The sequence below is a fragment of the Chrysochloris asiatica genome, unplaced genomic scaffold, assembly GCF_000296735.1.
Source record: "Chrysochloris asiatica unplaced genomic scaffold, ChrAsi1.0 scaffold00006, whole genome shotgun sequence".
NCBI lineage: Eukaryota > Metazoa > Chordata > Mammalia > Afrosoricida > Chrysochloridae > Chrysochloris > Chrysochloris asiatica.
In genome coordinates, this window is record NW_006408524.1 from 35,283,535 (window position 1) to 35,297,121 (window position 13,587).

The 13,587-nt window shown below is 37.5% G+C and overlaps 1 protein-coding gene across 2 annotated transcripts in view; it reads right to left on the bottom strand.

Annotated features, from left to right (window-relative positions):
• The window catches only part of HDAC9 (histone deacetylase 9), a 717,483-nt gene that overhangs the window by 252,282 nt on the left and 451,614 nt on the right, over positions 1–13,587 (bottom strand). For both annotated transcript variants that reach the window (XM_006832232.1, XM_006832231.1), the window contains 2 exons: positions 8,474–8,529; positions 8,141–8,228 (listed from right to left, as the gene is read on the bottom strand). In XM_006832232.1, the coding sequence (XP_006832295.1) occupies positions 8,141–8,228; positions 8,474–8,529 (144 nt within the window). The remainder of the gene's footprint in view (positions 1–8,140; positions 8,229–8,473; positions 8,530–13,587) is intronic.

The following is a 13,587-nucleotide window of genomic DNA, read 5'->3' on the forward strand; positions in this document are numbered from 1 at the left end:
GAAAAAAAAAAAAAAAAGCACACACACACACACAAACAAAAACTAGACATTTAAATATGATAATGATTGTTTATTCAAAACTTCATAGTCCTTTCTTGTTGTTTTATGAAAACGATGCATGTAAGAATTGACATGAGACATGGAAAAACCTAGGTAAGCTATGAAAAAAGAAAAGTAAGGCAATTTTTTAAATGCTTTCACTAAAAGACCTCAAGTGTTAAGAACATAAATTAATATACTTCCTAATATCTTCTGAGAAGCAGCTCTGGTGGCACAGTGGTTAAATGCCCACCGACTGCTCCTTGGGAGAAAGATGTGGCAGTCTGCTCTCCATAGAGATTATAGCCTTGGAAAATCCATGTGGCAGGTCTACTCTGGCCTATAGAGTCGATGTGAGTGGGAATTAACTCAACAGCATTTTACTGCTGAGCAAAAGTAAAATGGACTACTCTTAAAAGTGAATAACCTATATTTTGTTATACATAAAATCATTAGTGAATACATTTCTGAATAAGAAATATACTCTTGTTCATAATATAATAAGATTTCAAACTGACAGGTATATTAAAATCCATAAATCCAGTCTAATGTGTGGATCCTTGGTCTTGTACTTACATTCATAAAATACTTAGAGATAAAGGCAAGTCCTAGTTTGATTTTTATTTTGGACAACAACCTTGAGAAATTTTTATTTCACCTTCCTTTGCCATAAAATATCCATACTACATACTTTTTGTTCTGGTATGTTCTGAATATGGCTTCTCCTTAGCAATAAAACACTAGCTAGCATCCATGGAAATTATACTAGACTAGGTGTGGCGCTATGGGTTAATGCACCAGACTGCAAAGCCATTTGAACTGCACAATTGGCAATTAAAGCTCACCAGCTGCTCCTTGGAAACCCTATACAGGGTCACTCGGAACTGACTTGACAGCACTTCACAACAACAACAACAACATAAGAAAAAGCTTGTGAGGAATTACTATAGAAATTAAATAAACTGAAACACTAAAATCCCCAAATAAAACCTGTATCTAAGATATGCCAGAAAATACTGAAGAATTATCTCATTATTTTACTGGTTAAAATAATACTACAAGAATAGATTATAGAGAACAAACAAGATGGTGGCTCGAGTAGCAGTGCAGTGAGGAGCTCCGTTAGCACCAACACAGAATACTGGATGAAACAGGCTTAAAGGATAGTGCCAGAACTCTAAACCACATATAAAGGAATATTTAGAAGGTTGGAAGGCTTACAGCTAGGGGAATTTGTAGAAAAAGCAAGAAATCCATTGCTTTCTAATTCAAGATGATCCGCTGCTTCAGGACCCTCTCTCTTGGGAAAGACCAAGCAGGGGAAGGATCAGAGCAGCCACAGAAGCCTGACAGAACCATGGAGATAAAGGTATGCACATTCTTTTTTTTTTTGTATCAGTTCATTGGTCTCTTGCTGTCTGCGCACCTCCATTCTGGTGACTAGAGGGGGTGCCTGAGTGAGTAAACACCCCACCCCCACCCCCAAGAGGGTTCTACTACACATGCACACAGATCTCGAAATTTAAAATGACAGTTTTCACTTAAAATCAAATGGCAGTGGAAACCGGCCACAGCCAGCCCTGAACTGTTTATCGCTAGGAAAAAGGTCTGAATGGGGACTGTGGAGCAGGACAGGCAGACTTAAAGGAAATAGGCCAAAAATTAAATCCTGAACTATGTCACAATGACCAACAGTGGCATCTTGAAATTTCTCAGGAAGTAGATTGAAAAGAGAAGCCCATATTCTGACCACATCTACCTGGAGTCAATCAGAAAGCATAAAAAACACCAAACTACACATCCATCTATGTATTAAGGCCACAAATAACTCCTGAATATGCCCAAAAAACAGAAACAGATGACCATATCAGCACATGTCCAGAAATAAGATAAAGTGACTGAGGCAAATGAGATGGAACTAGACTTATACTCCATATTGGAAGACAGGGAGGCTTTGAAAATGCCTGAGAAGGAATTCAGAAAAATGATTATAAAATGTATGAAAATACTATACAATGAAGTTGAGAAAAATAAGGAAGAAGTCAGGAAAGTAATACAGGAACAATCAAATAAAATAGATACAGCATTGGAAACAATTCAAAACCTACAGAAAGAGGTCCAAATGATTAATAAAAGAATATCAGAAATGGACAATGCACTGAAAGGGCAAAGGAATAGAACTGAAGAGATAGAAGCCAGAACTAGTAAGCTAGATGAGCAAACACTAAAAATGATTTTTAAAAAAATCTGAAAAAGGCCTAAGGTTCATATTGAACAACATGAAGAGGAATAACTTAAGAATTATTGGCATTCCAGAACAGGAAGAAGCGCACAAGTCCACAGAGGAGATAGTTAAAGAGATTCTGGATGAAAATTTCCCTAACATTTGAAAAGCGAAAAGATAAGTATTCAAGAAGCTCAATGAACCCCAGGAAGTATAGCCCCTAAAAGACAATCACCAAGACATATAATAATCAAGCTCTCTAAAATCAAAGATAAGGACAGAATCCTGAAAGCAGCTAGGGAAAAGAGAAGTATAACATACAAAGACAAGCAAATCAGATTAAGCTTGGATCTCTCAAGAGAAACCATGCAGGCCAGAAGGCAATGGAGAGACATATATAAATCCCTGAAAGAAAGAAAACTGCCAATCTAGAATCCTCTACCCAGAAAAGCTGTCAATCAAATAGAATGGTGTAATCAAATCATTCCAGGATAAACAGAAGCAAAGGGATTTTGCCAAAGCCAATCCTGCTAAGAAAAACATCCTAAAGGAAGTTCTGTGGACTGAGACTCAACAAGAACAGACAACAACCAGAGAACGACATATGTGGCAACATCACCCTGAACTCAACTGACTAATGGAAGAGTCAAGAACAGAATAAAATGATAAGAACAGAAGAACTTGGAGGTCAGTCTATGATCAAAATAATTACAATGTGAAAGAAGGTAAACACAGAGGAACAGAAATCCTGGTGGTGAGAAGGTCAGGTAGACTACAGGATAAAATAGACCGTCTTAGATAGAGGGAAGAGTTAATAAAATATAAGGTAACCACAACAGTGGGGTTGGGGTGGGGAGTTTAGTTTGGGTGTTGGGGAGGGCAATACAAGAAGGGGAGAAGGTGGAAGTAAAAGATAGATAAGTGAACACTGACACAGGTTTGCATGGCCTAAGTGGGACAGAGGTACATAGTGATGCATACTGAACCTTGGAATAACAGGGCTCTTTGATACAGGGATCTAGGTATAGTTTGAAGAGGGAAAATAATACTAAAATGCTTGATTGTCTTATGAATATTGGTTTACCTTGCCTAATATTGTAAAAGAGACACTTGAGTGGGATAGAAAGGAATGTCAGGAAACATGATTATGGAAAAGTTGTAAGCCTGTCTTCAGCCTATAACTGACTGGAATACCTAAAAGGGGTTCTAGAACTTGCCCAGTGAAATAAGCCTTTTACAAAACCTTTGTAGAGTATAGGACCTTAGGTGGAATCCTGAGTCCCATCCAGAACCTTATGAGGTGGGAAATTCCCACTAGCAAGGACAAGCAGAGCATCCTGGAACAGCTAGAGCAACAGAAGACACATCTTCAAAGGAAGATCATTAGGAAAAACCCAAAACAAAAAGGTCAGCACGACTGGCTACGACAAGAATAAGAAAGCTGTTTGTCAGGAAGCCATCAAGGCAAGCAATCAAGTTCCTTCAGGACAAACTCCCCTCTAAGACTGAAACTCAAAGGGAACATATGAACAGCCATGTAAACTTGCTGGCAACCACATTGGTCTACTGGTGAGTGGAAGAGGGGGAAAGGCAGCAATGAAGAAATGGGCTGAGTTCAACCACAGACCATTGACTCCCATTGGCCTGGAGATGAGAGAGAGAAGAGGAAGGGCACAAGGACACAAGGGTAAACTACTACAAGTTTTTACTAGTAGTAGTAATATATATATATATAAAGGACACAAGGGTAAACTACTACAATTTGATGAACCTACCTATACTCATGGCAGTAGTAACTCTAAATACCAACAGAGAGGGAAGGAATCTTCATATCAAGTATCAATGCTATCTCCTCTGTACACAGGGTAGATAGGGACAACTTAGACACTGGCTACCTAAAATGAGGGGTGATAAAGGCACGAAGTGACTGGCTTGCAAGGTTTCAAGAGGGAGTTTAATTTAAGAATATGAGGGGGAAGATAGAGTCCCCACTGAATAGTTTTCATCTTGTCTAGATGGGTCTGGTGAAAAAAGATGGGGGTAAGATTCGTATGATTCAATAGTGAATAATTGTTATCATGACTAATTGCGACTGTCACAATTGTAAAGGTAGAAGTTTTATAACAAAACAGAGGAGTAGTTAATCTTACAGTCCAGAAACAGAGGACCCTAGGACCATCAAGGGAGAAGAGCACAAGCAGAATGTGGGACCTTATCCAGAAGCAGTGATGCCAGAGATGGAGGCAGAGATGGAGCCATGGAGAAGGGAAGCAGCTGAGGACTCTAGATTCATGGGAAGTGAGGGAGTAAGAACTGGTGGCCAGGAGGCAGACTTGCAGAAGGTGGCCTTTGGAGGTGTAAATCATTATATATGCCTGAGTGTTTTTTGTTTGTTTGTTTGTTTTAAAAAAAGCTAAAGTGAATAGAGATAAATACTGTTAACTGATGGTACATGGAGAGGATCACAATCATTGTAATGAAACAAGGTGTATGATTTGTGAAATGTAAAACTGATGATCTGCCCTATAAACTTTCACTCAATCCATAATAAAAACCTTAAAAAAAAAAAAAGAATAGACTACATACAAAGATTTGAAACCACCATACTCTTCATTATTATATTGAGATTACTTTGGATAAGTCATACACTCTGCTGGTTAAGGTCATAACTCATAAATATTTGGCAAAGAAATTTGTGGCAAAGCTCTAAATATACCTAACCAAAAGAAAAAAAAATGGAATTGTCAAAAATTTAAGAATATTGTAGGTGATTTTTCTTTTCTATGAAAAGCCTTAAAGGTAGTGTTTTCAAATATAAAATCATGACCCATAAAAGTTATCCAAATCATGCAAGTGAGTCCTCTTCCTAGGACAAGGAAATATCCTGAAGACAATGGCTAGTCTTTGACCATTTGAGAATTAAGTTGTGCCTGCTACCTCTCCTCACCAATTTGAATGTCTTTGGAATCTCCCCAGAAGAAAAACTAGACTATGAATGAGTTCTGTACAGCTAATAGATTCATTCCTGCTGAAAATACTCAACTTCTGCCCACTGGCTGCTGCCCCAAATCGGAGGTGAATTACCACTATGTCTCCCTACTTAACTAACTGAAAATCTGTTGCCTTGAAGCCAATACTCATGGTGACCCCAATTTGTTACAGACTAGCACTGAGATCCAGAGGAGGGTTTTCTTGGCACAATTTTCACAAAAGTAGATTGCCAGTCCATTCTTCGTTGGTACTGCTAGATGGATTTGAACTACCAACTCTTCAGAGTCCAGCACACATGGTTTGTACTACCCAGGGACCTTCTCTATTTACTTTGTTGTTGTTAAGTGTCATTTCCAACTCATAGCAACCTTGTACAGGGTTTCTGAAGAGCAACTGGTGAGTTTGAACCAAACACCTTGCAGTTCAAGCTGTGTGTGTGTATCCTACAGCATCACTCTAGGACTTCTCTCTATTTACTAAGCATACAAACATAATAAAATTAGCTGCTGGACAATGGAGTAGATTTGATTTCTGTCAGCCCAAGGATCTGTAGCGCTAGCTCACACCCACTAGCTAACAATAAGGACAGCGGGGATATGCAGGAATAAATTTCTGTAGCCACTGGAGAACCTCACCTTCTTCTCTTTTGCTAACTTACAGAATAGATCTGTCAGCCAGGGAGAACGGATATCTCAGCGCCACGTGGCACTGTAAAACTTCCTTCTCAGCAGCTGGAAGAAACAGGGGAATTTCCTCAAAGTAGCGCTGCAGCTGCAGAATTTGGAAGACTTTTTAAGTAAGTATATGTGAGCTGGTGGTGATCTCAGAGGCAACCTTTTGGATAGAACTTCATATATTTAGTGAATTTGAAACTAAAACTTATCGTCTGCTACAGTCTGCTGGGAAATAAGTATCCTTTATGATTGGCTAATGGAATAAATTCATAATCAAAGCCCAGTAAGCTTGCAAGAACCTCCTCGGAGCTACCACGTAACTTAATTTATAAATCGTATCAAATTATCTCCAACAGTCTATTATTCCTTATGTCAATATACAAAAACAAAACTTTACACACACACACACACACACACACACACGATCTTTGAGGTACAAAGTGTCCATATACCACAAATTAGGCAACTTCAGCTTTCAAGTCTAATGTACAATGCATTACTTTTCCCTTTGGAGATGGCAAATATGCTTTCAAAGGGTCTCTGAATTGTTATTGATTATCTTCCTAGAACCATAAACTGATAGTTACAAAAGAATAAATACTAAAGGATTCCTAAGGATAGGATAAACACTGCTTACCAATCCCACACAATTTTGAAAAAATTAGAAACTTATGAAAATTTTTCCTATAATCCTTTTCTTCATGTGCCATTCCTTTTTCAAGTTTTTGGCTTATCTTTCTAACGCAGAACTTATAGTACTAGGAACATGCTAAGAAAGTTAGTCAAATCATATTTTTAAAATAAGTCAGTATCTTATTAATCATTCAAAATAGTAATGATAAATTATTTAAGTCATTTTGTCTGTATATGGGAAAATGAGTACTGATGTCTTCATTTTTGTTAAATTTTAAGACCTTGCTCCTGTAGTACATCTAGGCCTTCAACACTTTTCTTTAATAGTGAACTATGACCTGCTCGTGAAACTTAAGCATGTTTGGAAAACAGACATGGAAAAGAGGGCTTCAATATCATCCACCCCAACTGCTTACAGGAAAACTATGACACAGGGTGTGAATCACACCCATGACAACTGAGCACTAGAAATGGTTATCTGTGTTTTCATTCCTTTTATCATAATTTTAACTTAACAAAATATTTCTTCAGATGGCTCTATTTGTGCACTTAACCGATGGTGTGTCTGCTTAAAGGAATCAGAGGGCTGGATGGTAAAGCCATAACTTCACAGTAAGATTTAATTATGAGTGCAGATATGAACAAGATTTAGACAATTAAGCTGTGCACTTCAAAAAAAAAGAAACCCTTTAGAATATTTTGCCTTTAAATCTTTTATCACCTGCAAAAATTAATTAAGTGCAGATGTAGCAGGTTCGGTTTGGATGCCAGGGTTCATTTCCTGTCTATGCTTTGTCAGACAACCTATTACACCTCCTCGTGAACTGGAGGCAAACCGAAAACCAGGCTCATAAATCACCATTCAGCTCTCCTTCGCCCTTTCCTGGGTTGGTCCATTTTGTGTGGGGCAGGCCTCCAGCTCATTATTCATGAATATACTATAGACAACATGCCAAGTGTCATCTGCATTTAAACAAACCATTTGTTAAACAAATTATAACTCTATTTTGTAAGAGTGCATCATGTCAAAATGCAAGACTAATCTAAAGCTGCTGAATTTTAATCGCCTGGGGTTCCTGCAGGGAGTCATCTCAAACTGGCATCCAGGATCTGAGATCTTTTCAGAAAAAAAATGACATGCCGACTTGTTTTAATAACATCACTGTTGCACAACAAGCAACATGATTGCTAACCAGGGGAAGTGGTCAATTTGGTAACCAAAGCAACAGCATTCTTTCCAGCACATCTGACAATTTAAAGTCCATATTCTGTAGGGAAAAGTAAATTCAGGTTCTGTTGGGTTATTTTAACTGTGGAAGTATCAATTCATTTAAGGATCATAAAAGTTGCCCTGATCTGCGCCTTCTTCTCATTAAGTTGCAGTTAACACCATGAAAGTGAAACGTGAATGTTTATGGTTTCAGAACTGCAATCCTGATTTTAATGAGTTTCCACATTCAAAGGAAACGCACCCTTCAGTTGTTTGCATGTGCTAAAAGCAAGACAGCCTGACAGAAATACAGATTTACTCCTTTTATCTAGAGTCACTGAAAATGCAGCTCTGGCCAGGAATACATACCAGATCTACAATCAATATCTTGCTTATATTTAGTTGGTCTCTCAAGTATTTGGCGGTAATTGCAACTGAATTAAAAAAGCAGAACCCCCTGCGAAATAGAGAAGAACAGAGAAATAAGAAAGCAAATCAGCCAGGAAAACCATTATAAATAATGTTCAGAGCATTTTTTTTAAATGCTATATGATCTCTGAAGCCATAAATCTGCTTCTGGGAGTACCTCGCAAGACTTTTCAGTCCATCTGCAAACAATTAGAGGCTTCAGAGACATGCACAGGGCAGGTGACCGCCAGGAACCATGGCGCTTGGAGATGGGCAACAGTCCCTGGTACTTACATGGCTGTGGATTCTTCAGCGTGATGGCCTGGGGGCCTCACAACAGCAAATCCATTCTGTAAAAACAAGATAGGTTTCAATGATCAGATATGGAGGGAGTGCTTGGATCTTCTTGTACTACAGAACAGCAGGTATACACAAAATAGACTGAAGCCCATTAGAGGCTGCTGAGCTTGTTTTCCTGCCATCATTAGCATTTCATAGAATGAACAGAAACAATATATATGGTGATATTTTCTCAGATCCTATCTCAAAAAGAAGGCTCCCACAGAGCCAAGGAAAGAACAGGGATTGGGGAGTTGTACCTAGCTGGCAAACATGCAGGTCAGCTGTTGCACTAGCACGATTCATTTTCAAGAATAACCTTTTACTTTTATGACATCAACATCCTACAGAGGGAGAAGAAATTCACTCTTGGTGCAGGTTTGGGTCAAAGTTCAGAGAGACCAGAGAAGATCCACAGTGAAAATTCTTTAGCTGGATCCCCTCATTGGTTATTTCCATTCCAATGTCAGCAAAATGATAAATTTCTACTCACACACTCACATACACAAAAAAGAAACCCCAGAAAGGTGAAAAAGAGAACAATGGAAAGCCCATATTTTTTCCAGTCTATAAATTTAGCTTGGACGACTGCCAAGATTTGCAAGTTTATTGGATTTTCTAAGTCCGTTTCTAGCGCATGTTCTGGAATTGTATAAAGAATTCCAGGGCTGAGTAGCAATCAGATCTTCCATGATCAAGGAATGTCTTAACCTCCAGATTAGTTGGAATGCATCACAAAAAGCTGAAGTAACTCCAGCATGAAGACAGGGAACTATAAATCCTCCCAAAGACATTACACTCAGAAAAGTAGGATGGCCTGACATAACATTCATCATTTATCACATGGTTTACACCACCTTTCACTTAACTCTGATTTGAGTAACGTGTTCAAAGGAGAATGCATGGTTAGTATACAATGTTCAAACCTATAAAATAATTCTAGTATGCTCAAAGGATCTTTTTGCAAATACTTCACTAGAAATATAGAGATATCAATAAAATAATCTATTCCCTAAGTGTTTTATACACATACACATTTCTCTAGTACATTATTGTAATTATCATATAATGAGCTAATTTGTTGTATATTTTGATAGGCATATGCTTAGAGATAATCTCAGAAGCTAAGTAGAAGTCAAATAATGCAATATCAATTACAAATATACACATAATGATAAATATATTCTTTTGGTTATATTCATAAGATACTATTTCTGGACATAAAATATTCATGTGAAAGACACTATTAATCAACAACACAAGACAATAGAGACTGAAAGACTAGGATTGTGCAGTACGACTACAAATGCTGCAAAACTTCTGAGACTGGAGAGATCAGTAAAGGTTATTCTAGTCACAAAATATTTCCTTGGAAAAATTATAGTTGAAGTGAAAATAACAACAAATACACCAACAGGCAAAACAATTAACATATAAGGAACAAGATTATTAGAATAAAAATACTAAACAACTTTCACATTAAATAAAAGAAAGCATTTTTATGAGTAAAATCATTACTAAGCAATACAAAGAAAAAAAACCCAGGGATTAACAAGTATCAAAAAATAATTCAACTCAATTAATAATCAACTAAGTACAGATTAAAGCTCCAATGAAAAATTGAAATAGAAAATACCAATAACTTATGTTGATAATTAAGTAATATCTTACATATTGCAAAATGCTGCTTATAGAGGGTAATTTATTATAGCCTTTCTATATATCCAGAGCCTTAACATTCATATCCTTTGAATTCATAATTCAACTTAACAGATTTTTGCTCCTAATTATTACTTACTGTATAGATAAGAGCTTTTGCAAAGGCTAATTATGCTTTATTTATATTAGGGGGGAAAAACCATCTAAATTAACTAGTTTAAGGAGAATGGATAAATAAATTTGATATATCTATACCATAGAAGGAGTCCTGGTGTGGCGCTGTGGGTTAATGCATCAGATTGCAGTCTCTTAAGCTGCAAGGTCGGTGGTTCAAACTCACCAGCGGCTCCTAGGAAACCCTATACAGGGTCGCTGTGGGTCGGAACCGACTCGACGGTACTTAACAACAACAACAATACCATAGAAAGGAGCTCTGGTAGCATAGTGGTTAGGAATTGGGCTGGTAACCTCAAGGTCAGTTGTTCAAAACCACCAGCTGTTCCGTGGGAGAAAGATGAGGCTTTCTGTTCCCGTAAAGATTGACAGCTTCAGATACCCTGTGCAGGGTCACTGTGAGTCAGAACCAACTCCAAGTCATACCACTACCACCATACTATACAATATTATTCAGTCATTTAAATTCTGCTGACTCATAGCAACCCTGTGTAAGGTTTCTGAGGAGCAACTGGTGAGTTTGAACTGCCGATCATGTGGATCACAGTCCAGTGTTAATCCTACAGTGTCACATGAATATTCAGTGTGGTAGAAAAATAATTACAATCTTAATATATGAAGTATTAGTGCTAAAAGTAATATATTAATAATGTTGTTAAGTGCCAGGGAGTTGGTTCCAGCTCATAGCAACCCTACATAGGGTTTCCAAGGCTATGAATCTATTTGGGAGCAGAAAGCCTCATCTTTCTCCCATGGAGCAGCTGGTGGGCATGAACCGCCAACCCTGTGGTTAGCAGTCCAGTGAGTGTCCTACAGAGCAACTGCACACCCCAAAGTATATACAGCATGATATATCTCTGTTATGGAATTATGGGCTGGTTTATTTTAATTACATAATTTCCTATATTTTCCAAATGGTTTTATAACAACCATTAGTTATTTTCCAATGAGAAAACTGTTATGAAAGAAAGAGGAAGTTGAGGAGTAGATGTAAACAGGGTTTGATATAAGGAGTTGTATTTATATAGTTAGAAGTAAGATGAGAATGCATGTAAAATGGCTTAGAAAAAGGAATTTTAAGATGGATTATGTACAGAAGACAATCTGTCTTGAGTTCATTTTTAGGAACAAAACAGAAATGATAACATATAGAAAGAAGCTAACTTATACAGGATAACATATAGAAAGAAGCTAACTTATACAGGATAACATATAGAAAGAAGCTAATTTATACAGGATAACATATAGAAAGAAGCTAACTTATACAGGACTATGAAAGCAAAATAGTATTTGAATTCTATCTTTTTTTTTAAGCCAAAATCCTTGATCAAAGGACCCTTTCACTTTATAATCCGTAATAACCATTTATCCCCACCTTTCAGCTAAACTCTGAATTTGCATGATCTAATGTTAAAATTATCTTCTTAACAATATCAACATTCTTTTTTTCCAGTCATCACAATCCACTCAAACCTCCCACTGTGCAGTAAGGAACCACAAATTCTCCTGCACTTTCCACTTTTCTGAGTGCCACCTTTCCTTAAACAAAACCTGGCAAGTGGTCTTTTCTCACATTCCACTCAAGTGGTAACTGTTGCCTCACTCACACCTCACATCTGCCAGTAACCAAAGCAAGGAGTTGGTATTCTCCTTGTTTCTCACTGCTTCTTTGAGAGTACAAATCCCTCTATGTACCCCCCATCCCCACAACACACTTTTAAAAAAAGATTAGATCACCCAAAGAAAGATGATAGGACAAAATAAAATGACTGGACCTACTCCTTAGGAAGTTAGTTCAGCTCCCTATTCAACCTGTTTCAGTAAAGGAGGTGTTAACCCAACAACCCACAACTGTCGAATCAATTCTGACTTATAATAAGCCTCTATAGGGTTTTCAAGGCTGCAAATCTTTATCCCAGAGTCCCTGGTGGGTTTGCACTGCTGACTTGAGGTTAACAATACATTTCTTACCCTACAGCATTACCAGAATGTCAGTCCTCCTAAAATTGATCCATCACCTACAGGTTCGGTTATCATCTCCTCCTGCTTTTCCACTATCACTTACCTGTTCTCACTAACATATTAAAATAGTAACATATTAAATGTTCCCTCCCAATTGCATTCATTTCATTGAGATTAAATAGGCTCAAGTCTTATAGGGAGATAGATTATATCTCAACATAACAAGAACAAAAATCTTCACAATTACACAAAAGCATCATAAGAAATAGAAAAAACCTTGATGTTGTCAAGGATTTAATTTTACTGGTATCAGCATTCCATAACTACGGAAGCAACAGTCAAGAAATCAAATGATGTATTGCATTGGACAAAATACTTCAAAATCTTAAAAATCAAAGATGTCGCTTTGATGACTAAGGTGCACTTGATCGAAGCCATGGCATTTTCAACGACCTTAAATGCATGTGAAAGCTGGAGAATGAAAAAGAAAGACAGATGCATTGATGCATTAGAATTATGGTGCTGGTGAAGAATATTGACTGTACAAGAAACCCAGAAGACCCAACAAACCTGTCTTGGATAAATTTCAGTCAGAATACTCCTTGGACGCAATGATGATGAAACTTCATCTTGCATACTTTGAGACATTATTGTTGTCAGGGGTCCTCAACTCAGTTCTGACTCTATGCAAACAAAACAAAATACCACCCCTCCCGTGCCATCCTCACAATTGTTATGCGTGAGCCCATTGTTGCTGCCACTGTGGCAATCCATACCATTGCAGGTCTTCCTCTTTTGTTGTCCACTTTACCACCCATGATGTCTTTCACCATGGACTGGTCCCTCCTGACAACAAAGAATGAGAGATGAAGCCTTGCCATCCTGACTTCTAAGAAGCATGCTGGCTGTACTTTTTGCAAGACAGATTTGTTTGTTCTTCTGACAGCCCATGGTACTTTCAAATATTCTTCAACAGCACTAGAATTTAAATGCATCAATTATTCTATTGTCTTCCTTATTCATTGTTTAACTTTCACATGCATGTGAGACAATTGAAAATGCCATGACTTGGGTCAGGTGTACTATAGTCCTCAAAGTGACATCATTGCTCTTTAACATTTTAAAGAGGTCTTTTACAGCAGATTTGCCTAATGTAATACATCACTTAATTTCTTGACTGCTGCTTTCATGAGTGTTGGCTGTAAATTCAAGCAAAATGAAGTATTTGAAAGCTTCAATCTTCTCTCTGTTAACCATGATTTTTTTTTTTTTTT